This window comes from Capra hircus, chromosome 14 (genome assembly GCF_001704415.2).
Source record: "Capra hircus breed San Clemente chromosome 14, ASM170441v1, whole genome shotgun sequence".
Lineage (NCBI taxonomy): Eukaryota > Metazoa > Chordata > Mammalia > Artiodactyla > Bovidae > Capra > Capra hircus.
Window position 1 is genome coordinate 12,070,176 of NC_030821.1, and position 26,639 is coordinate 12,096,814.

The window sequence follows — 26,639 nt, forward strand, 5'->3', positions numbered from 1 at the left end:
TTAACTTCTGTCATACCCCAAAGAGCTGTCATTATCCCCATTTTATTGGTGAGAAGTTGCCTCAACTTCTCATAAACAACAAATGACTTGTTTATGCTTCCCTGGTGGCTCAGATGGCAAAGAGTCTGCCTGCAGTGTAGGAGACCTGGGTTCAATCCCTGGGTTGGGAAGATCCTCTGGAGAAGGAAATGGAGATCCACTCCAGTATCCTTGCCTAGAAAACCCCCTTCGGAGAGCCTGGCAGGCTATAGTCCATGCGGTAGCAAAGAGTAGAAAACGACTGAGTGAGTTCACTTTCACTTTCTTTGTTTATGATCAGTCCTTGAGGTAACAGAGCAAGAATGTGGTTTTGCTTATCTGCTTCCAAATCCAGTGATCTTCCACTGACTCACAGCTTTTTGCGTCAAAAAATCTCCTGATTTCCCAGAAAAGATCGGATCTGGGTGGGCCCTGGAGTGGATTTCCAGGAATTAAAGCAGGGAGAGAAGGCTCAGAGTGAGACACAGGTAGGACCAGGGGAGGGTCTGAATGGAGAGGGGAGGTACCTAGAGGGGATGGCTTTGGGAAGGGGGTGGGCTCCAAAGGTAAAAGCTGTCTCCTCAGCTCTTACTCTTGGCCAGTCCTGTCTCTGCCCCTCAGCCTATGATGGGGCGCATCTTTCACATCAAGATTTTCCCCACCGGAATAAGAAGCAATTTGCAGTCTCAAATTCAAATCATGCACATGTACCATATACAACTCAGCCATATCCTACACTATAGACAAGGAAAAGAAAACAGCGTTATCTACTTAGAAAATGAAGGTGAGTAAAGTTCTCTTTTAAAACTCAAATATATGTAAGTTGGGCTTCCCTAGTAGCTCAGATGATAAAGAATCTGTATGCCATGCAGGAAACTTGGATTTGATCCCTGGGTCTGGAAGATAACCCCACGGAAGGAAATGGCGACCTGCTCCACTACTCTTGCCTGGAGAATCCCATGGACAGAGGAGCCTGATGGGCTACAGTCCACAGGGTCACAAAGAGTCAGACATGACTGAAGTGACTTAGCGCACATGAATCTAAGTTGGTACAGTCCAGAGTTCACCCATGATGGCAAACTCCAGAGACTTGGGGCCAGAGATTTTGTTTATTTAGTTTGCTTTATAATGACACTATGCAAAAACATCAGTGAAGACCACGAGGGTGGGCCCCTACAATGTGAGTGTATTGATTGAGCAGGCTGTTAGCATTCCTTGGGCACTACCTGAGTGATTTTAAAGGGGTAAGGTTTAGTCGAGTTTTCTTCAATCTCCACAGGTTCTGGCGGTTTCCAAATATTCTCCTTCACCGTAATATCCACAGGTACACTGTCACTAAAGGAATGCTCAGTCAGGCCTCCCATGTCTGCCACTGAGACCACCAGCTTGTAGTGAGGATTCTTCAAAGGATCCAATTCCTGGGACCCTATGGGAAGTAGGAGAGAAGAGGAAAGGAAATGTCTCTGAAGATGATATGGATCTAGGTCGTTTGTATTGATTCAGAGAGTCCCATGAGGGCATCACTTAACTCACCTTGTGGAGTAAGTGAAATTCCTCCCGTTTGGTTGTTGATCTGAAAGTACATGACATTGTTGACCTTGGGAAGCTGCATGAGAATCTGATAAATAAGTTGGCCATTGAGTGTGGCTGGATCATCCAAGTCTGTAGCGTTGACATACATAAAGGGCTTTCCTGTTTAACAAAATGTACCCAGAAAAAAAAGATATTTAGATATTAAAAAAAGATATTAAAAGATATTAAACCAACAATAGACACATTTGCCTTCCAAGGGGCAGAAATAGAGTGGAGGAATGTGCCATAATTCATATTAGTATGGAATAAATCTTTATTCTGCTACTTTTTCCTAGGATGAAGTTCCTTAAAGTATGGTCCAGGAACCTCTGGGGGTCTTTGAGACTGTTTTTAAGGTCATATATGTATAAAAGACCCACCCAAATCACAAGATAAATCTATGCATTTTAGCATAAAGGAGTATCCAAAAAAACATTGATACAGTTTCAGATTCCACATTGCAATGAACAATAAACCATCCCTTGCTGAGTTTTGTCTAGTATCAAAGACTATTCACAGTTATCTGAAAACACTGTTACAATACTCCTTTTTTCAACTACACGTCTGCCTAAGGACAGTTTTTCTTTAAATGTTTCAACCAAAACAGTTTATGGCCACAAAATGAATGCAAAAACAGACATAAGAATCCAATTGTTCTCAACTAATCCAAACATTAAAGGATGTGCAAAGACTAAAACAATGCCATTTTCTTAATAATTCCTTCTATCTTTGAAAATACAGTTCTTTTAATTAAAATATGATAAATACTTTAGGTCAATTACTAAATAATTTTTCAATTTCTCAGTTTTAATTTCAAATATGATAAATATTGGTAGATATAACCAGTGATATAGTGGAGCCAACTTGTACAACCCAGTTGAATTTCCAGAAATTCTGTGAGTCAATTATTAACACCATTGGTTGTTTAAAATGGGTTATGGTAGGAGTACTTATACCACAGAAATTGATGAATGCTACAAATCAGAGGTTTTTTTATGCCCCCCTAAATAGACAGCTATTAAAATTTGCCAGCATACCACTGGATATAAGCCATATATCCTTGAAAAATTTCCTTGGAGCCTATAATAGTTTTTAGGAGAATACAAGGGCCCTAAGACCCAAAAGTTTGAGAACCACTGGACTAAAAATTCTAATTGGTGAAGAATAAGACCTGCAAGATTATTACTTAACACAGTTCAGCAGTGAACCTTTGGTATGCAACCTCAGGGACAGAGACACATGAAATTACTCCACATAATATAGTGAAAGGAATACTCTTCCTGAGTTATTGGAAGAGGGCATTGAAAAATGAGAGAGAACATTAAATAACACAGAAGGAAGCTTGAGAGTGAGTCGATGGAAATGGCCAAGAGTCTTTCTGAGAACTCAAAGTCTAATACTCATGTTTATTTTATGCACTGTTATGACAAGATGCTTCTTCATTTCTCTAAATCTTTAGTAAAGCCTACCACACACACCGTGATTGCAGCCATGAAATTAAAAGACACTTGCTCCTTGGAGGAGAGTTATGGCCAACCTAGAGAGCATATTCAAAAGCAGAGACATTACTTTGTCGACTAAGGTCCATCTAGTCAAGGCTATGGTTTTTCCTGTGGTCGTGTATGGATGTGAGAGTTGGACTGTGAAGAAGGCTGAGCGCCGAAGAATTGATGCTTTTGAACTGTGGTGTTGGAGAAGAATCTTGAGAGTCCCTTGGACTGCAAGGAGAATCCCTTGGACTGCAAGGAGATCCAACCAGTCCATTCTAAAGGAGATCAGCCCTGGGATTTCTTTGGAAGGAATGATGCTAAAGCTGAAACTCCAGTACTTTGGCCACCTCATGAGAAGAGCTGACTCTTTGGAAAATACTCTGATGCTGGGAGGGATTGGGGGCAGGAGGAGAAGGGGACGACCGAGGATGAGATGGCTGGATGGCATCACGGACTTGATGGACGTGAGTCTGAGTGAACTCCGGGAGTTGGTGATGGACAGGGAGGCCTGGCGTGCTGCGATTCATGGGGTCGCAAAGAGTCGGACACGACTGAGTGACTGAACTGAACTGAACCGCACACATCTAGGCTTTGATGAGGGGATTTCCTGGAGACGAAAGGTAAGAGAATTGTGAAAGGATGAACCCTAGCTAGGAGTTGCAAGTAAGAGAAGAAAAAGAACTGGGAGCCAGCAATGACCATGAGAATGTGGAATTTTCTGGGAGGGTGTGGGAAAGTAAGCTTACCCTTCCAGAGTGTTCTAGAGCTGTGTGTGTTAATTGCTCAGTCATGTCCTACTCTTGACAACAACATGGACTATAGCCAACAGGCTCCTATGTCCATGGAATTCTCCAGGCAAGAATACTGGAGTGGGTTGCCATTCTCTTCTTCAGGGGATCTTCCCCACCCAGGGATTGAACCCAGGCCTCCCACATTGCAGGCAGAGTCTTTACCGTCTGAGCCACCAGGGAAGCCCCTCTAGGGCTGTGAGGTATTCTAAAATCTCATCCTAAGATAGTGGTCCTTAACTGGGCGTGATTTTGCCCCCAAGAGATATTTGACAATGTCTGAAGACATCTAGGCTATCAAAGCTTGGAAGGGAAGTGTTGCTCCTGGCATCTGATGTGTAGATAGATGTCAGGGAAGCTGCTAACATCCTATCATGCACAGAACAGCAGCCCCTGACCAAAAAATAGAAAAACAACAACACAAAAAAGAATTATGGAGCCTAAGATGTCAGTAGTGCCAAGGGTGAGAAATTGTACCCTAGAGCAATGGGGATAATAAAACAAATCCCAGAGGATTGCTGTGAAATTTAAATAAGATAAATAAAATTAAATAAGATAGTAAGCACTTAATGAATGATAGCTATAGCTGTTAACCACACAAATGTGCCATTCTGCCAAATATCTCCAGGCTCCTGCCTATTACCTGGGCGAGAATTCTGCCTTACTGAGCCTTCATAATGTTGCTGGAGAAACACAGGTCGGTTGTCGTTGATGTCCTTCACTTCGATGGTGACAGGGACTGGGCCCTCCACTGTATTGCCCTGAGCATCCAGGGCTGAGACCTGATGTTGACAGAAGGAAAGCTTCTTGGTGAGTCTGAACCTCATATCATACACCCAAAAGTCACTTGAGGAAAATTAGAGCCCAAAGAATCAATGGTCTGATAACTACAGGGGAGAAAGACACCCATAAAAGCCCAAATTGGGGGCTGCTAAAATAGAGGCCCTATCAGTTAAGCCAAGCTAATCATGACTGTGTTTTCCAGCAGTGGGATATGCTGGCCACAGGACACGCTCTTTTCTAAATAGCTAGAATCAGTGAAATAAGAACCCTTTGACCCTTTAGGGTATGGAAATGTCACAAGCTGTTGCAGAGGCACTTTAGTGGTCAATCTGCATGTTTACCAACAGAAAGCTTTGGCCTGCTCTTTACCCACAATTAGCTCTCTACCATTTCTGTGTATTCAGACGCAAACCATGAAACCTAAGGGAGAAAGAGAGGGAAGAGGTCTCTTTAGTCAGACTATGCTTTGGTCATCTGTTACTTCTGCTTCTTGCAAGGCCCAAAGGCGGGCCATCTAGCACCAATGCTGCCTTCTTTGCGGAGCCAGAGCCCACCCAACAGCCAGAGCGAGACACCAGTGAAACGTCAAAGAAGTGTTGAACGGTTTTGATCCAGGTGCCTAAGTAGGGCCTTACTTGGATGAGTGATCCATCTGAGAGCCTTGGCAATATAACTTGGGTTACCTGGTCAAAAAGCCTAAAAACAGGGATATCTTTACCAAATCACTCTCTAGTTGGTTAAAAAAAAAAAAATGTGGACAAACAAGATTGGCAAACACATCATTAGGGTCAAGAGAGTGTAAACGGGATTCTGTGCTAGGGAGGAGTATGCCAGTGGCATTTCTGGCGCTCAGAGATTGGAGCTGGTGTCCATGGCCTGGTGTCGATTCACCTGGAGTCTGTGAACAGCTCTTGTTTCCCTGTCCAGGCTTTTGTTGTGATATAGAAGTCCATCAGGTTGTATCTGAAATATGCCATCTGTCTCCCCCGTTAGTTTGAAAGTCACAGCAGGAGGATTGGCCTTAAACTGGGAAAAAGCAAAAATTAGATTAAGTCATTAGGAAAAGCAATGTTGTAGAATTTGTTGAAAGTCACCAATTTCAGGTAACATTTTTATTTGCGCAATCACCAAAATAAGGATTTCTGAGCTTTTAAAGGGATACATTCTAAGTCTGCTTTAATGTTAACTAACATTCAAACTACATGTCTCTCAAGAAACAATAAATGACATAATTTAATATATTTACAAAAATCAATTGATACTTTACATTACAGCTAGAGTTAGATGAGATTTTTTCTGGGAATATCTGAGAGCTATGTTACTACTAGCTTCTAAGAAACTTTAAGAACTATAGTTTCATTGCTAGGATGAAAAAGACGGCATTTAGTACTTCTAAAAACTGTGACAAAGATTAAGAGATATTTTAATGGTAGGGGAAACAACTTTAAAGTGGCTTTATTTGATAATATTCTGTATGAAAATCTCGCTTTTTCAGAAATGAAGAAAATGTCAATGATCACCCATGGGATAGCTATAGTACTTTTAAGACCACAGAAGAGAAAATTCACGTAAAATAAAGCAGACAGAAAAGTCATTCAACCTCATTAACAATTTTAATATATTTTTCTATATTCACAGGTCAAACATCAATAATAGCCAATGTTGTAAAAGCTCTTGTAAAGAATGGAAAGAGGCACATATATTATTAATGAAAATATAACTTAGCATAATCCTTTTGGAAATAACTTGAGGCATAAAATGTTTATAGCCTTTAATAGCAAACATTGCTGAACAGAATTTATCTTAAGGAAATATTTTTTAAACAATAAGTGGCATGTGCTCCACAAAAAAAGAAGCCACTGCAATGACAAGCCCGCTCATGGCAATAAAGAGTTAGCCCCTGCTCACCACAGCTGGAGAAAGCCTACATGCAGCAATGAAGACCCAGAGCAACCGTAATAAATAAAAAATTATTTTTTACAAAAACTAAATAAATGATGACTAAACTAACCCAAAGCAAGCAGAATGAAGTATAAAGTGGAAATTAATGAAATGGAGAATACAAAAGCAAAGGAGAAAATCAACAAAACCAAAAGTTGATTAAAAAAAAAAGATCAATGAATCTTCAACTGGACTTATCTCAACCAGTTCAATCTCTGGTTGAGGAACTAAGAACCTGCAAGCCACACATGGCACAACCAAAAAAAAAAAAAGAGGGAACATCACTACCAAACTTACAAAGATTAAAAAATCTAAATAGAATACTATGAGCAATCGTTTTCTCACAAATCAGACAACCTAGGTGAAATGGATAAATTCTTAGACAAAAACTATCAAAATTGACTATGCCAAAGCCTTTGACTGTGTGGGTAACCACAAACTGTGGAAAATTCTTCAAGAGATGGGACTACCAGACCATCTGACCTGTCTCCTGAGAAATCTGTATGCAGGTCAAGAAGCAACAGTTAGAATTGAACATGGAACAACAGGCTGGTTCCATATTGGGAAAGGAGTCCATCAAGGCTGTATGCTGTCACCTTGCTCATTTAACCTACATGCAGAGTACATCATGAGAAATGCTGGACCGGATGAAGCACAAGCTGGAATCAAGATTGCTGGGAGAAAGATCAATGAGCTCAGATATGAAAATGACACCACCCTTATGGCAGAAAGTGAAGAAGGACTAAAGAGGCTCGGTGAAAGTGAAAGAGGAGAGTGGAAAAGCTGGCTTAAAGCTCAACATTCAGAAAACGAAGATCATGGCATCTGGTCCCATCACTTCATGGGAAATAGATGGGGAAACAGTGGAAACTGTGACAGACTTTATTTTGGGGGGGCTCCAAAATCACTGCAGATGATGATTCCAACCATGAAATTAAAAGACGCTTGCTGCTTGGAAGATAAGCTATGACCAACCTAAACAGCATATTCAAAAGCAGAGACATTACTTTGCCAACAAAGGTCCATCTAGTCAAAGCTATGTTTTTCCCAGCAGTCATGTATAGATGTGAGAGTTGGACTATAAAGAAAGCTGAGGGTCGAAGAATTGATGCTTTTGAACTGTGGTGTTGGAGAAGACTCTTGAGTCCCTTGGACTGCAAGGAGATCCAACCAGTCCATCCTAAAGGAAATCAGTCCTGAATAGCCATTGGAAGGACTGATGCTGAAGCTGAAACTGCAATACTTCGGCCACTAAATGAGAAAAACTGACTCATTTGAAAATACCTTGATGCTGGGAAAGATTGAAGGCGGGAGGAGAAGGGAGTGACAGAGGATAATATGGTTGGATAGCATCACAGACTCAATCGACATGCGTTTGAGTAAATTCCAGGAGGTGGTGATGGACAGGGAGGCCTGACGTGCTACAGTCCATGGGGTCACAAGAGCCAGACAGGACTGAGCAACTGAACTCAGCTGAACTGAACCAAAATTGACAAAAGAATAAAAGAACTATAGTAAGTAAAGAGATTGAGCTAATAATTTTTAAAATTCCCACAAAGGAAAGTCCAGGTCTAGATAACTTCACTGGTGAATTCTGCCTAACAATGAAAGAATTAACACCAAAGTTTCACAAATACTTCCAAAAAAAAAAAAAGAGTATGGAACACTTCCTAACTTATTCTATGAGGCCAATATCATCCTTATATGTAAATCAGAAAAAAAATGCAATAAAACTGCAGAGCAATATCTCTTATAAATACAGATGCAAAAATTTTCAACAAAATACTAGCAAACTGAATCTAGCAACTATAAAAAATTACATATCATGACCAAGTGGTATTTATCCCAGAATACAAGGCTGGTTCAACGTACAAAAATCAATTAATTTAATACTCCATATTAATAGAATTAAGGACAAAACCAGATGAGTATCTCAATAGAGGCAGAAAATCATTCCACAAAATCCAATATCCTTTCATGATGAAAAGTATGCAACAATTCAGGAATAGAATGTAAATTCCTCAACCTGATAAAGGATATATAAGAAAAACCCACAGTTAATATTAATATTATACTTAGTGGTGAAAGACTGAAAGCTTTCCCCGTATGATCAGGAACAAGGAAATGAAGCCCAGTGTTGCCACTTCTATATAGTAAGTCCCCTTCAAGTTGTGAGCGCTCAAAGATTCGAAAATGCATCTCCATGTCTTAAGTTAGTTCACTTATCTGGCGCACGTTGTCACGTGTGTGCGTCCTCTATAAGTGGTTGTGCTTTTGTGGACTTTACAGTTCTGTAGAGGATGGGCTTCTCAGGTGGCTCGGTGGTGAAAAGAATCTGCCTTCCAATGTAGGAGACATAGGAGATGCTAGGTCAAGCCCTGGGCTGGGAAGATCCCCTGGAGGAGGAAATAGCAACCCACTCCAGTATTCTTGCCTGGAGAATGCCATGGACAGAAGAGCCTGGTGGGCTCCAGTCCATGCGGTCGCAAAGAGGCAGATATGACTGAGCATGCACGCACTGTATAGAGTGTAGTAGTATAATGTCTTAATTTCAAGCCCAAGATATCATCTACAATGAGAAGAAAAGAGGCCCTACCCAGACATCACTGGATCATTTTATCAAAAGGGTAGGGTTGAACGCAGCAAGGAGCCAGAACCTGTACTATCAGCATCAGGCGGGAGTGAGACTGCAGCTCGCCCTCTGTCTCCTATTGCTGGCACTCCTTCAGCTCTGTCGTCTGCCACCTCCTCTCCCTCTTCAGGTCCGTAACTCTTCTTGCCTGTTCACTCTGTACCAGCCCCTGTATGCCAGGTGCTGTCCTGTACTTTTCAAGGTACTATTCTGTAAGGTTAAAAATGTTTTCATTTTTTATGTTTGTTTTTTGCATATTATTTGTGTGAAAAGTATTATAAACCAATTATAATATGGTACTCTGTAGCCAATTGTTGGGTAACTAGTCTAACCCTGTTGGACTTATGAACAAAGTGGACTTTAAGAATGCACTCTCGGAACAGAACTCATTCACATGTAGGGGACTTCCTGTCTAATATTGTACTTGAGATCTTAGGCAAGAAAAGAAATAAAAGTCATCCAGATTGGAAAATAAAAGTACCTCTATTCACAGAAGGCATGATCTTTTATATGGAAAATCTTAAGGAATCTACAAAGAATTTTACAGCAAATAAACAAGTACAATGAGGCTGCAGGACAAAAGATTAATATACAAAAATCAATACTATTTCTATACACTAGCAAAAAATAAATCTGAAAGTGATGTTATGAAAACAACCCCATACACAATAAGATTAAAAAGAATAACATACTTCCAAATAAATTTAACCTGAGAAATACAAGAAAATCTGAATTTTTAATCTGAAAACTATAAAACATTATTGAAAGAAATTAAAGATCTAAATAAATGGAAAACACCCTATCCTTAAAAGCTGAAAAACAAGATTTTTAAGATAGTAATATTCCCCAAGTTGAGATACTGATTCAACACAATCCCTATCAAAATTACCTTTGTCTTGTTTGTAGAATTAACAGAATGATCCTAAAATTTAGGTTTAAATGTAAAAGACCCAAAATAACCAAAACAATCTTGAAAAAGAAGAACCAAGTTAGGGGACCTAGCACTGCCTAATTTCAAACTTTACTACAAAGCTACAGTATTATAGAACTGTATAAGAATTTCTTTCTTTCTTTTTTGGAGGATATGTTAATAACCTAAGGATCAACCTCATGGGCCAATAAGCTTATGGCACTGCATAAAGATAGACATATAGATCAGTGGACTCAAAATCAGGAGTACAGAAGCAAACTTTTGTATTTATTGTCAAATTAATTTCCAACAAAGGTGTTAAGATAATTCAAGGGGAAAAAAATAGTGTTTTCAGCAAATGATGCTTGAACAACTGGATCCTCACATGCAAAAGAAAAAGAAGTTAGATCCCTACCTTGTACCATGCACGGAACAACTAAAAATAGATCAAAGGCCTAAATGTTAAAACTATAAAACTTTAAGAAGAAAACACAGGCATAAAACCTTATGACTCTTGATGAGGCAATAGTTTTTTAGATATTATATCAACAGCACAAACAGAAAATAAAATAAGTAAATTGAACTTCAAAATTAAAAGCTTTTGTGCTTCAAATGACATTACCAAGGAACTGAAAAGACAATCTACGGCATGTGAGAAAGTATTTGCAAATTATGCGTATGATAAGGAACTTTATGCAGAATATATAAACAGCTCTTACAATAAAAAGACATAATACAATTTAAAAATAGGCAAAGGATTTGAAGAGACATTTCTCCAAAGAACAGATACAAATAGTACATAAGTACATTAAAAGATATTAACATTAATCATTAGGGAAACCCAAACCACAAAGAAACCACTCTACTCCACTAGAATAGCTTTAATTAAAAAATTTTTTTAAATGGTAACAAGTGTTGTCAAGGATGTAGAGACATCAGAACACTTATACAATGCTGGTGGGAATGTAACACAGTTCAGCTGTTTTGCAGACCAATTTTACAGTTATTCAAAAGGCTAAATATTAAATTTATCATGACTCAGAAATTTTACTCTTAGGTATATATCCAAGAGAATGGAAAACATATGTCCTCACAAAAAATTGTACATGAATGTCCATAATTCCATTACTTTGTAATAGCCATAAGTGTCCATCAAATGATAAATGGATATTCGAAAGGTAGCGTATTCACACAATGGAATATTATTCAGCTATGAAAAAGGAGTGGAGTACTAATAGCTGCTACAATATGGATGAACCTTGAAAATATTCTGCTAAGTAAAAGAAACTATACACAAAAGACCGCATGTTATATGACTTCATTTTTATGAGGTGTCTGTAAAGGCAAATCTATAGAGACTGAAAATAAATCAGTGTTTGCCAGGGGTTGGGAGGAGAGGAAAGAGTGACTGCCAGTGGGTATAGGGTTTCTTTGAAAGTGAAAGTGTTCTGGGATCAGACAGTGGTGATGGTTGCATATTTTTATGATACATTAAAAACCAAAGAATTGGCCATTTTAAAAGGGCAAATCTTAAGATATGTGAGTTACATCTCATACATTACAAAGAGAAAAGGCAAAAAATGACCTATCTCAGAAATGTATCATACAATTCTTTCCTCTGGAAGCCCCTGAGAGTACAGAGCTGGGTTTGGTTGCAAATCTTCAGTGAAAGAAATCTGTAGATGTGTAGTTCCTGCCTTCCTTCCTTTTGTTTGCTTGTTTCTTTCTTTTTTGGAGGATATGGTAATAATGCAAGGGTCAACCTCATGGGGCAATAAGCTTGTTTTGTGCCTCCCTGACTTCAGGTAAGAGGAGGGGACTGGGACAACTCCACGCTACCCTGGAATAAAGAGCTCAGAGAACATCTTACCAAGGCTGAGTTTCCCACATCACCTCCACATCCAAAGATGGAGAGAGAATGAAATGCTTTTTTTTTTTTTCCTGAGATGTCAGATTTTATTTTATTTTTTGCCATGCAACCTACTTTTTAATTTATTTATCCCCCCCCCCAGGGTTATGTTACTTTATTTGGCAAAGAAGATTTTTACAGCAATCGTGAAGGTCCATAATCAATTTGTGTCTTCCCTCCATCAGAAAGAATGCAAGAAATCTTCCCATCAATCACATTTCAGCATATCAGTCAGTTCAGTTGCTCAGTCATGCCTGACTCTTTGCAACCCCATCGACTGTAGCACACCAGGCCTCCCTGTCCATCACCGACTCCCTGAGCTTGCTCAAACTCACGTCCATTGAGTCAGTGATGCCATCCAACCATCACATCCTCTGTCATCCCCTTCTCCTCCTGCCTTCAATCTTTCTCAGCATCCAGGTCTTTTCCAATGAGTCAGCTCTTTGCATATCTCCCCTCTAAAGTTCCCTATCATTTGCTTGCTCTGCAGAGTCTGAGCAGCTCAACACAAACACTCATCTTGTGCTGTAGGAGATTAACTTGGAACTAGAAAGTTGAAAACAGCACAAACACTTTGCTTTACCCAACAGTGAGAAATCCCACTCGCACTGCCACTGAGTCTTTTGCATCACTGAATCTCACTTTGAAAATGAGTGAGATATGTTTCTTAAGTATGGAGTTACCAAAAATGGGAAATAAAAGGCGCTCACTGAGGGGGACAGCTGGTTGATTGTGGGTCCTTCAACACCTTCTTTTCAGGCTCTGTGTTCCTGGGCAAGTTCTAAACTTCTCTGTGTCTCCTTTCTTGTCTGTTCTCACAGTATTTTACTTATTGCTCCTACAAGTACAATTCAAGCTTCTTCGGTTACTCAGCCATATCCGACCCTTTGTGATGCTATGGACTGTAGCCCTCCAGGCAAGAATACTGGAATGGGTTGCCATGCCCTCCTCCAGTGGATCTTCCCGACCCAGGGATCGAACCCATGTCACTTATGTCTCATGCATTGGCAGGCAGGTTCTTTACCACTAGCACCCTTTTTCTATAATCATCTCACCTAATGTTAACTTCATGTGTTTACCTTTCTTTCAGTTCAGTGCAGTCACTCAGTTGTGTCTGACTCTTTGCAACCCCATAGACTGCAGCATGCCAGGCTTTCCTGTCCATCACCAACTTCAGGAGCTTACTCAAACTCATGTCCAACCAGTCAGTGATGCTATCCAACCATCTCATTCTCTGCCATCCCCTCTCCTCCTGCCTTCAACCTTTCCCAGCATAAGGGTCTTTTCCAATGAGTCAGTTCTTCACATCAGGTGGCCAAAGTATTGGATCTGCAGCTTCAGCATCAGTCCTTCCAATGAATATTCAGGACTGATGTCCTTTAGGTTTGACTGGATTGATCTCATTGCAGTCCAAGGGACTCTCAAGAGTCTTCTTCAACACAGAAGCATCAATTTTTCAGGGCTCAACTTTCTTTACAGTCCAACTCTCACATCCATACATGACTACTGGAAAAACCATAGCTTTCACTAGATGGACCTTTTTTGGCAAAGTAATGTCTCTGCTTTTTATTATGCTGTCTAATTTTGTCAAAGCTTTTCTTTCAAGGCACAGTAGTAGTGTTAGTCACTCAGTCATGTCCAACTCTTTGTGACCCCTTGGACTGTGGCCCACCAGGCTCCTCTGTCCATGGGATTCTCTAGGCAAGAATATTGGAGTGGATTGCCATTCCCTTCTCCAGGACTTCTTGATTTAAATTGAAGCACAATATTACATGGGCTTCCCTGGTGGCTCAGATGGTAAAGAATTCGCCTGCAATGCAGGAGACCTGGGTTCAATCCCTAGGTTAGGAAGATCCCCTGGAGGATCTTCAGTATTCTTGCCTGGAGAATCCCCATGGACAGAGAAGCTGGGAGGACTAGTCCATGGGGTCACAGAGAGCCGGACAAGACTGAGCAACTAAGCACAGCAGAGCACAGCACACAATATTACACAAATTATAGGGGTGCAGCAAAGTGATTCACAAGGTCTAAATTATATTCCACTAATAGTTACTACAAAATACTGGTCATATTCCCTGTGTTGTACAGTACATCCTTGTAGATTATTTGCTGTTGTTCAGCTGCTAAGTCATGTCCAACTCTTTGCGATTCCATGAACTACAGCACACCAGGCTTTCCTGCCCTTCACTATCTCCTGGAGTTTGCTCAAACTCATCTCCATTGAGTCAATGATGCCATCCAACCATCTCATCCTCTGTCATCCCCTTCTCCTCCCGCCTTCAATCTTTCCCAGCATCAGGGTCTTTTCCAATAAGTCAGGTCTTTGCATCAGGTGGCCAAAGTATTGGAGTGTCAGCTTCAACATCAGTCCTTCTAAGGAATATTCAGGGTTGATTTCCTTTAGGATTGATTGATTTGACCCACTTGCTGTTCAAGGGAGTTTTATACATAATAGTTTGTACCTCTTAATCCCCTACCTCTATCTTGGCCCCTCCTCTTCCCCCAACCTGTCACTGATAACCACTAGCTTGTTCTCTGTGAGAACTTTCTGTTCTCTGAGTCTTTTATGTTGTAGTCACTAGTTGGTTTTGTTTTCCAGATTCCACATATAAATGCTTTCATACAATATTTCTCTTTCTCTGTCTGATTTATTTCATTTAGCGTAATACCCTCGAAGTCCATCCATATTGCTGCAAATGGTAAATTTACATTCTTTTTATGAAAGTGAAAGTGTTAGTCACTCAGTCATATCTGACTGTTTGCAACCCCATGGTCTGTAGCCCACCAGGCTTCTCTGTCCATGGGATTTTCCAGGCAAGAATACAGGAGTAGGTTTCCATTCCCTTTCCAGGGGATCTTCCCAACTCAGGTTTTGAACCCAGTTCTCTTGCACTGCAGGCAAATTCTTTACAGTCTGAGCCACCAGGGAAGTTCTTTTGATGGTTGAGTAGTAGAGAAAGCAATGGCAAGCCACTCCAGTACTCTTACCTGGAAAATCCCATGGACAGAGAGGCCTGGTAGGCTATAGTCCATGGGGTCGCTAAGAGTCGGACAAGGCTGAGTGACTTCACTTTCACTTTTTACTTTCATGCATTGGAGAAGGAAATGGCAACCCACTCCAGTGTTCTTGCTTGGGGAATCCCAGGGATGGGGGAGCCTGGTGGGCTGCCATCTATGGGGTTGCACAGAGTCGGAGACGACTGAAGCGACTTAGCAGCAGCAGCAGCAGTATTCCATTGTGCGTGTGTGTGTCATGTATTTTGTATCCATTCATCCACTGATGGACACTTAGCTTGCTTCCATATCTTGGTGACTGTAACTACTATTACTATGAATATTGGGGTGCATGTATCTTTCTGAATTAGTGTTTTCATTTTTCTCACATATACCCAGGAGTGGAGTCACTGAGTCATATGGTAGTTCTATTTTTCGAGAAACCTTCGTACAGTTTTCCACGGTGGCTGCACCAATTTATATTCCCAAAAAGAAGCGCACGAGCAATTCCTTTTTCTCTACATCCTCACCAACCTTTGTCGTTTGTGCTCTTTCTGAGGATAGCCATTCTGACAGCTTGAGGTGATATCTCTTTGTGGTTTAAATTTGCATTTCTCAAGACTGTACTTTCAGGGATCGTTTCTAGAGTTTATTAATTTACATTTCTCTGATGATTAACAATGTTGAACATCTTTTCATGTGCCTGTTGGCCTTCTGCATGTCCTCTTTGGAAACATGTCTATTTCAGTATTCTACCCATTTTTAAATTAGGTTGTTTTCTGACGCTGAGTTGTATGAGCTCTTTGCATATTTTGGATATTAACCCCTTATCAGTTATATCGTTTGTAAACATTTTCTCCCATTCTGTAGGTTGTCTTTCCATTTTAACAATCATTTCTTTTGCTGTGCAAAAGCTTTGGAGTTTAATTAGGTTTAACTTGCTTATTTTTGCTTTCATTTCCTTTGCTTTAGGAGACAGATATGATTTATATCAAAGTTTCTGCTTCTGTTTTCTTCTAGGAGTTTTATGGTTTTGGTCTTACATCTAGGTTTTTAATCCATTTTGAGTTAATTTTTGCATATGGTGTTGCACGCATGCTCAGTCACTTCAGTGGTGCCTGACTCTGCGTGACCCTATGGACTATAGCCCGCCGGGCTCCTCTGTTTGTGGAATTTTCCAGGCAAGAATACTGGAGTGGGTTGCCATGCCCTTCTCCAGGGGATCTTCCCAACCCCAGGGATTGAACTCACTTCCCTTATTTCTACCTGCATTGACAGGAGGGTTCTTTACCACTAGCGTCACCTGGGAAGCCATATATGGTGTTAGGTAGCAGGATATACTCGACTAGAATGTGAGAACAGCAGTGTTATAATATCAGTTATGCCAGTAACTTATTTAAGCCTCAGTTTCCCTATCTGTAAAACAAGCAGTTGGTACAAAAATTCTCTAAGGTGTTTTCTAGCACGAAGACTCTGAGATTCTAGAAGGAAATCCCCTTCATCTCCTACTTCTCTGTAACACACACACCCATACACAAGAACTTTCAACCATGACGGCGGGGCCCTCATTTCCTGCCTAGAAGAGATAAGCTCTGTAGCATGACTGATGGAAAAAGAACAGAAAACGACGTGGAGCAACCCAAGGAATGATTTTACTGGCTGGGATCCTCAGAGACTGTGAAAGAATCCTAAGAAGCAATTTCTAGGTCTGCGATATTTGTAAGTTGGAGATTGTGCAGTTCAGTACATCAGAACTATGTACAGTTCTGATTCTGTTCAACGAGACGTGGACTTGTACTCACAGAACATCCATTCCTTTCTGTCTGAGGAAGTGACGGCAGACTCTCTGGCCCAGAGATACCTTTTGCTTTGATTATAGGATGATTTTTTTTAACTGTGTCAATATTCTTAGATTTTGATTCTTAGGAAATACTTAGATTCTTAGGAAATTCTACCAGGCCTGGCGTGCTTCGATTCATGGGGTCGCAAAGAGTCGGACACGACTGAGCGACCGAACTGAACTGAACTGAACCAGGAAATTCTACATAAACATAAAAATGCCTGACTTCTGTGGAAAAAATCATGAAATCCTGTAATACACAAATTCTGATTTGAGAAATTATCTGGAATTGCACTGAGCCTTTGCCCTGGGAGGCACCCTCAGTTAGTCCTGCTCCCCGCTGTTCCGTGTCCCACAGGCTGAAACCAAGTGTCAGAAGACTTTTAATTTCACATTCGCACAGTTGGGGGCTTTTCTACATCTGTTTTTTTTTTGCTATTGCCTTTCTGATCCCAAGATAGTACCGTTCATCATCTACCTGGCCCCTGTGGGTAGTTGAGGTACTCACTACAGACGGGCTTTCAAACCCAAGCCCTGGATTAGCCCCAGTCTACAGCTCCAGACTCATGTGGCCACTGTCTCTCAAACATCTCCACCTCGCTAACCCCACAGATTAAATTCAATAAGCCTAAAACTTGCTTTCCCATAAACTTTCCCTCCCTTCCTTCTCTCACTCTCTCTTTGAATGACACCATGAACCAGCCAGTCTAGCAATCCAGAGACCCCAGAGTTACCTTCAACACCTTCTCTCACGGCCTGCACTCACTCAGTAACCAATTCCAGCACATGGGACCCCCTGGCATTGCTCCGACCCCTCCCCTCCACTCCCGTTTATACTTGCTTAAACCAGGCCTACATCCCACTGGTTCTATGGCCAACAGTGTCCCAAGACCCTTCCCACCTCCAGGCTCATCCCCTCATCATACACTCAAAGCAATCACAGAGCAAGTCTGGGCAAACACGGCCTAATTCCTTCACCCCTTCCTTAACATCCCAGTGGGCCCTGCCGCCTAGCACAGGTTAAACAGCCAGTCTGGACCCCCACGCCGACCCCTGCCCTCAGCAACCCCTCCTCACACCCTCTCCCACCCTAAACCACCTGCCATCTTTCATTCTCTTGCTAAATGCCTGCCCCCATATTTTTTTTTTTCATCTAGTCCTCAGGGTCTGCTTTCTGTTTGGGAGTCCCTGGTCGACTTTAAATACCCAGTTCAGGGGCCCAGTGAAACTTTTTCTGTTCAAAGACTACCCTCCACTCTTAAAATCGACCACTCTTTCTCGGCCTGCACTTGGCCCCTCCGCAGCCCACCAGGCTCCAATCAGAACCCTCACTGCATTGTTTGCTTTCTTGTTAGTCTCCTTCTGCTATCCAAGAGCTCTCCAGGGGCAGAACTGCTGTTGGTCTCATCCCGCACCCCCAGGACCCGGGAGAGCATCTAGTGACAGGGGGCACTTTCTGCACAGCTCACACAAGGAGACGAATGTGCGCCCAGCCCGCAGCATTCTTACCACCTTATGAAGCATAAAACACACAAATGAAAAGGACTTTCCAAATGCAAATGAGAAATCTCTAACTAAATGCTCCCTGGCCAGGGAGACAGAGTTAAAGAGATCTTCCCCTAAGTGAGCCCTCGCCAGAGACTCCCAACCAGTTTCCTGGCATCCTTTCCCGTTTTCCAGCCCCCTCCACTTGGCAGCCCTGAATGGAAACGTGATTCAGGCCCGCTCCTCTGGGGGAGCAGGGGAGTCTAAGAACCTTAGAAGTCAGGATCCTTCCTGTCTCTGCGGCCTTTGCGCCTACCTCCTTCTCCAGGCTCGTGGCTTCCCAGTCTCACTGGCCTTCTGCCAGAACCCCAGGCAGGCCCTGCCCTCTTCCAGCACAGAGCAGGTGTCCCAGCTGTGCCTTTGCTAGAATGCTCTTCTGTCTAAGCTCGCAAAGCATTTGTTCCTCCCTCAGGGCCTGATTCCCCTGACTGGAGAGGTCAAAGCCTCTGTAACACCCCACGGTGGGGGCACAGAGATACCTGTGCACCCCTACCAGCTCATATAATAGGGCCACTTCGCACTGATCTGGTACCAAATGAGAGAAGCTGGGATGAGGCAGTTTTCGGTCCCTCCTCTGTGGATGGGAACTGTCCAACAAAAGAGATGTTTGGCACTTAAGAGAAGGCATACCCACCTCAGACAGTAGTTTGGCAACCCCTGTTGCTCCCCCAGTGCATGGGGTAGGGGGTCACGGTCACCCTCTAAGGCCCATCAAATCCTCTTCAACCACTCCAGGGCCAAGCAGGCTTCCCCAGGAGTTTCTGACCAATGCAGTAGGATGTTTTTCTCCCTCTCCATTATGTTCCCAGGATTATTTCAGTGCCCCCAAAGCTGAAGTCTCTTGCCCCTCAAGCCCCTGCCGTGCACCCTCAACCTGAGGCTTCTCTCAGTGAACTAAGTGAACAAGATGACTGCCTCCCAGTGTGTCTTGGGCAATGCCTGCGTCGGCCTAGAGATGGCTCGGTGGGGAAGGCAGGCTCTGTGTGTGTGTGTGTGTGTGTGTGTGTGTGTGTTAGTTGCTTAGTCGTGTCCGACTCTTTGCAACCCCATAGACTGTAGCCCACCAAGCTCCTCCGTCCACGGGATTCTTCAGGCAAGAATGCTGGAGTGGGTTGCCATTTCCTTCACCAGGAAGGCAGGCTATTCCAGCGCTAAACCAAAGAATCGGCATCTTCAAACGCTGCAAGCAGCCAGCTCACGGAATAGACCAAGACTCAGATAACCAACCACTTCCGAGACTGGTTCCCCGCCCACCCCCTAGGAGGGGTGAAGCCTACAGGCCCTAAGGTCCCCGCCTCAGGGATGGGAGATACCCCAGATACCACTGAGGAAGTCCGAATGAGGACGCCTGGTATTACTGAGGCTGCTCATCCCTTGGCTTCTGAACTCATTCTCCATAATGAGATCTCCTAGGCCTCTGTTTTATTTCTGGGTGTCCAGTAAACGAGTAAAAGTCCATGGAGAGAGCCTGAAAAATCAAGATGACAGGGACTGAGGAGCCCTTACCTGGAATATGAGTTGACTCGGTTCTTGGCCTTCAAAAATTGAAAATTCCATGGGTTTCAGGGGCCCACTAAACTTTCCCTCTTGGCCATATCCAGTTGTCTGTTAAAAGATGAAAGGAAAACAGAAAATTAGCAACACCATGTACTATGAATGTATATGGGCCACTTGATGGCTTTCTTATGGTTCCGGGAGTGATATATGAAATCTAAGATTCTAACATGGCCCCCTCAAAAAGTGAAATCAAATCAAAATAGGCAGGAAGGGTTCTAATATTTGTTGAGGCTCCACTACATCAAGATGGTTTGTCAGCAGCCTAGCATTGCTTTTCTCATTCAAGGTGATTCAAGCAATCACCCTGAGGGAAAAAAATTAACACTGCCATGTTTTCAATCAGGCTCACAAAGGGTTAGTCACTTGACCGGAGTAGAACCCATGAGCGGCTGACATGGCACACACACTAGGTTCTAGCTGAAGGAAAACTGCTGATCGTCGTCCCACAATGCCACTATGCCATTCAATTCTACCTGGTTCACACCAGCTTCTTAAAACCCCTCCATTCCACTCTTGTTAGCTTATAAGGAAATCCATGGCAGGTTCCCCAGCATGCTAGAGTTCAGGCACCTCAAAGACAATTGAATCCATAAGGGGAAAAAAATACGTGGACCTGTTTAATACAATGCTTGCCTGGCACACAGCAAAAAGAGCTCACATTCGCTACGCTAGCGTATGCTGAGCTTTGTCCTAAGCACATTTAACCACGTTAACAATCCTACATTTATCATCACTAGCTCTGTTTCACCGGCGATGAGACTGAGATGCAGAAAGGTTAAGTCATTTGCTCACAGTACAGGAAGCAGGATTCTAACCTACAATTCCAGACCACTCTTAGCCACTCTAAGCCACTGCCCCACTACTCACAAGTGGCAGAGACAGCCTGGCAGGAAATCTGCAGCAAGGGGGGTGTACAAGAGGGCACATTCAGAGGTAGTTCCTGCCATCCCTTTGTCTCCCACCAACGAGGATCACAGAAGGAAATCACAAGGCAGAGCAGCATGCAGGAAGGGACCACCAGCTATAAACCCACCGTAGTGGGCACCCCTGGAACGCGGTATCTAGCATGACACCCAATGCCAGTGCCCCTCCTGAGTGGTCCTTCCGCTCTCCCTCCTGTGGTGGCAGTCAAGGGTGGGATAGATTAGTAGGATATGGGAAGTTAATGGTTTGGAGAACTGGACAGGTAAAACCAAAAAAAGAAAGAAAAACTGGGGAGAAGAGATTTATTTTCCACTTCTTTATATGGAACAAGTATACTCTTACTACAGAAACACTGGAGATAAATAACCCAAAAACAATTAGGATGAAATGATGGGGAAAAAAGATCTTGTACTATGGCTCATTAAACCTTGACTGAGTTGATCTCAGTGTCCAACAAAAAAGCAGTAATAAGAACACAGAGGTTTTGGAATTTGGAACTTCCCTCCCCTTCAGAGTAGCAGTGGACTCGGGTTAACTGCCCCCACAGCCATCGTCAACCTCTGTCCCTTGGAAAAATAAATGATCTCTTTCCCAGATTCCTTTGCAGGGAAGATCATGGCCAAGTGACTCAATTCTGGTTATTGAAACAAAAGGTGGAGTCTGCTGGGTCGGGGTGTGGGTAGGGGGATGTTTCTAGTCAAGCTTTTGTTCTTCTGATGAGAAGGGGACAACAGAGGATGAGATGGTTGGATGGCATCACCGACTCAATGGACATAGGTTTGGGTAAACTCCGGGAGTTGGTGATGGACAGGGAGGCCTGGCGTGCTGCAGTCCAAGGGGTCGCAAAGGGTCAGACACGACTGAACTGAGCTGATGAAAAAGGACTGAGGTGGGTGGCATGGCCCTTCCTCTTTCCTTGTTCTTGTTCAGGCAGTGGTGCCCTGTCTGTAGCTGTGGCAGCTGTCATGAAACCATGAGGGATAAACCAACTCAAATAATGGTGGAGCAAAGATAAAGAAGCCTAGGTCTCTGATAACATCACAAAACTGCAAAACCTGCCCAGGACTGCCCACTATAGGATCCTTATTGTCTAACAAAAAAATAAATCCCTATTGACTGGAGAAACTCTAAATTTGCTCATAGCTAAAAGACTTCTATGGAGAAGGCAATGGCACCCCACTCCAGTGTTCTTGCCTGGAGAATCCCAGAGACGGGGGAGCCTGGTGGGCTGCTGTCTATGGGGTCGCACAGAGTCAGACACGACTGAAGCGACTTAGCAGCAGCAGCAGCAAAGGACTTCTTGACTGACACAGTAACTATACAGACTCCTAGCTCATCAGTCCCTTTCAAGGTGTGTCTTCCTCTGAGGGCTTATCTTCCCTCCCACTTCTTTCCACATCTTCTCCAGCTCCAGCTCCAGCTCCTCCTCCCTCTGGAAGGCAGGGCACAAGAAGTGGGCGCCGTGGTGGATACAGGATGCTGCCGCTGCTAGGGCAGTGCTTTTTGAGGGGCTACTGCTTAAGAGCACACTGCTTTCATCAGCTTTCTGCTCACATCAGGAAGCAATCTGTCTGGCCGCTCAGCTGGTAAAGAATCCGCCTACAATGTGGGAGACCTGGGTTCGATCCCTGGGTTGGGAAGATCCCCTGGAGAAGGGAAAGGCTACCCACTCCAGTATTCTGGCCTGGAGAATTCCATGGGGAATGGAATTGAAATGGAGAATTCCATGGACTGTATAGTCCTTGGGGTCGCAAAGATTCGGACACAACTGAGTGACTTTCATTTCATTTCATCAGCTTTCTGCTCACATCAGGAAGCAGTCTGTCTTTCAGCTGATCACACCGGTGACGGCCCCTACAGGAAAACTATGTTAGTCAGGCACACCTCACCCATAAGCCTGCATTTTTCCTCGGTGGACAAGCTGGCTCACCTATCAGGAAACAAGGAGATGTCTCAGTGGCAAGGTTCAAAGTAGGGTTGGGTTCTCATATCAGGGCTATTTGAGCTATAAAGATTTCAAAATGCATGAGTCAACAGGCCATACTGCCAGAACTGGGAAGAATGTTACAGTGAAAACTTGTGAAAGAGTTGGAGGAACAAAACCCACCATCTTGCATAAAGAGGTGAAAGGTAGGAAGCGGAAGGAACTGATATTTTCGTGTCTCCTGCTACGGAATGTGACCCTCCACACATGTCATTTCTTAAGATCCTCATCAATATCAAGGAAATCTCTCAAGAGAATTCCCCTAGCAGAGACACAGATAGTTGGTGTTACCGTGGAACAGTACCAATGGGGCTGGACTACCAAGCCCCAACTCTCCACCAAGTTGCCCCACTGCCTTCCAGGCCAGCAAAGGACACTTGCAATTGTCAGATCTGCCTGCCTAGTAGCCACCTTCATTGCACTTTACAGCAAGAGTTCTCTGTGTTGGTTATACAGTAAGTATTTCAAGCTCTTCTTCCTTCTGGAGGAAGCAGAGTCCCAGACACAGTTCTGAAACAGTTGGCTTCTCCCTGATTGCCTTGCATCCCTACTCAGCACTTTCCCAAATCCTCTCTTCAGTGCCCTTCCAATGTGTTCACACAGTGTTTCTAATCCCCTAAGAGAACCAGTTCTCAGAAGAAGACGGGAGAGCCACTATAGTATGGAATAAATGGTAAATAACCTCTGCGAAATAAAAGCCTGATGCTGAAAGAAAGAAGCACCAAGTGAACTTGCCGTCTTCACAGGAGAGGGTCTGGGCATAGGGGTGAGGGGGGCAGAAGAGACATGGCTCCTCCCAACGCCCCTGAGACCCCAGCCACAGGTCGCAGCCTCCCTCCTTCACCCAGAGACAGCTGTGAACGTGGCTGTCTCCCGGGCAACGCTCTTGCTGCCAGCAGTGGTTTGGGCCATATTTCTTACTCCAGGTGGAAACCACACTACAGTGAGAGGAAGGAAAACGAAAGGAAGGAAAAGGAAAACTGCTTTTCATCCTCTGTCTAGGAAGAAAAGTGCATATCCCCATCTCAGATCAGAAGCTGTTGAGCCTGCTAATGTTAAACTATCCTGGTAGAATCTTCTCTCTCTTTCTTAGAGCTCATTGTTGTTTCTTAATATAAATCCATAATTATGTATTTAATTTTTACCTTGTTCCTGGCACTGTGCTCTGTGCTGAGGCTGCAAAGATGACTAAAACACAGACTTCCTCATGGAGGTCAGGGTCCATATGAGTGTAATCACGGAATATTTAAAATGTACAACCCACTCCAGTACTCTTGCCTGGAAAATCCGATGGATGGAGGAGCCTGGAAGGCTGCAGTCCATGGGGTCACTAAGTCGGACATGACTGAGCGACTTCACTTCCACTTTTCACTTTCATGCATTGGAGAAGGAAATGGCAACCCACTCCAGTGTTCTTGCCTGGAGGATCCCAGGGACAGGGGAGCCTGGTGGACTGCCGTCTATGGGGTCACACAGAGTCGGACACGACTGAAGTGACTTAATAATAGCAATAGTAATAATTATAGCTAATATTTATCAAGTCCTTAGACTGTGCCAATCACTGATCCAAGGGCTTTGTATGATCTCATTTAGTTGCCACATAAGGCAAGTCCTCTTGTTAGACCCATTTCACAGGGCAGAAAACTGAGGTTCAGAGCATAGTAACTCACCCAAGCTCCTATCACCAGTCAACAGCAGTGCCAAGTTTGAACCAGGCACTGATTTCACCGTTCTGCCATAATATAGATAGCAAAGCACATATGAGAAGGTAGCAATAGGAGCGAAGCCAAGTGGTGCTTCTGGGCAGTCCTGGGGACAAGCTTCAAGCCCCAGGCTGTGAGAATGCACAGTGCTCATAAGGTTCAGACTACAGCTTTTCCCCTCAAGAGGAACACTCTGTTAAGTTTACAAGTACAGCTGCATGTCACTCTAAATATTTTGAACTGTGTAGACTCTCAGGGGCTCTCTGGAACTTGAAATTCGATGTTATGTTTGGGTTTTCAAAGAAAGGAACCAAGATTAGAGGTAAGAGGATCTAGTAGCTTCCTTCTAAGGAGAAAGCAAATGCTTCCCCATAATTATGCTTCATAACACAGCAAATCTGGCATGTGTATGACCCTTATGAACCTCACGACAAAAGGCAAGACAGCATTCCTCTATCTACCTGAGGTCTGGGCTGGTCTCCCCACGTTCCATTCAGCTCCAACTTCTAGAAGCCTGAGTCGATAGGGTTAGCTCAACAAGTGACTAAGGGCAAATTTGGCCAAAAAAAAGTCCAAGCCGTATATGGGAACAAAAGTACAGAGCAGAGCAGAGTCAAAAATGGAGAAAATGCTTTTCTTAATTTCAGTGGTAATTTAACCATGGTTAAAGAAAAAATAAATAAAGTCAAGACTAACGGACAGAGACTAACACATGTATCAGTATACTTTTCTTTCCAGAGTCCCTGAGCTGGATGTAAAGGCTTAAAACTGAGTAGATGAATTGTTTAAAACTTGCCCATGAAGGGGCATTGGCTTATAAGAGCTGAGGAGAAAGCATCTCCCTGGTTGAAAGTTAGACGTATAACTTACAGCCATTTCATCAAAAATGGCCCATTAGGGTAAGCTGTGTGCTTTGTTCACAATAAGTTAATTTGATAGACTTTTTTTAAAGTGATGATAGCTGTTGCTTCCCTGGTATGGGCTAGAAATATTCCACTAAATAAAGACAGAACATTTCTCTTCTCTTACCAAGTAGAGTGTAAGGAGGCACAAGCAGTGTAGCTGGGCTTGCGTTGTCATAATTTTCCTTATTCAAACTCCTGTGAATAAACCGGAGATAAGTTGATTAGTTCCCCTCCTGTTAAAACCATGTTTATCCAAGCACAAAGGATCACTGGACGATATTCAGTTATAAACCTCGTAGGATGGCATCCTTGAAGGCCAGCCTCTCCTCTGCGGATCAGCCTGGACTTCCCCAAGCCCCCTGATACCTCATCCACAGCAACCACAAGTCAATATCCCGAAACAAGCTTGTGCTCACTCCGTTTTTGCCGCTTCACTTTATCACTCTTCTTCACTTAAAGAGTCTTAAGTGGGGACTTTCCTGGTGGTCCAGTGGTTAAGAATCTGCCTTCCAATGCTGGGGATGAGGATTCAATCCCTAGACGGGGAACTAAGAGCCCACATGCCCGGGGGGCAAACAGAGAAGCCGCAACTAGTGAGCCTCTGCTCTACAACTAGAGAAGCCCCCATGTGCCACAATGAAGACCCTCATTATATGGATGGAGGAGATGGGCAAATGCCAAAATAACGAGACGCTAAAATTTTAGTGGTTCTGATTCACAGCTGCAAATATATGAGAGTCTTCAAGGAGGAAGAACCCAAGCGTGTTCCCAATCCTTCATTCAACGACCTCACCAGCCGCCTCTTTGTTCTTCTAAACCTTGCTGTTAACTGTACAATACACCAAAGGAAAAAATGTATTTATAACTCCCAAAGCAACCCAGTGAGAATCCACACTCCGCCCCTCTTCTCTCCTACTCAGTATTATTTTTCCTCTTTCCCTGTGCCTTCACATTTCACAAAAAGTATACCTTTCACCCTAAGATACATCATGACTGATTTTTTTTTTCCTATTCTTATTTTTTCATGACTAACTGATTTTAAGATCTGAGACAAATTTTCCACATGGTCTGTGAAGCAGGACTGTTGCCTATCATAATATTGGACTGCTAAAACAAAACAAAAAAAAAAAAACAAGGAAATGAA

General features: G+C 43.0%; 1 protein-coding gene across 1 annotated transcript in view; it reads right to left on the minus strand.

Annotated features, from left to right (window-relative positions):
* The window catches only part of CDH17 (cadherin 17), a 64,631-nt gene extending 38,941 nt beyond the window's left edge, over nt 1-25,690 (minus strand). The window contains exons 1-6 of the mRNA XM_018058228.1: nt 25,620-25,690; nt 19,929-20,027; nt 5,543-5,677; nt 4,512-4,650; nt 1,552-1,710; nt 1,245-1,444 (exon numbers count right to left, since the gene is read on the minus strand). Coding sequence (XP_017913717.1) covers nt 1,245-1,444; nt 1,552-1,710; nt 4,512-4,650; nt 5,543-5,677; nt 19,929-20,027; nt 25,620-25,670 — 783 coding nt within the window. The 5' untranslated portion in view covers nt 25,671-25,690. The remainder of the gene's footprint in view (nt 1-1,244; nt 1,445-1,551; nt 1,711-4,511; nt 4,651-5,542; nt 5,678-19,928; nt 20,028-25,619) is intronic.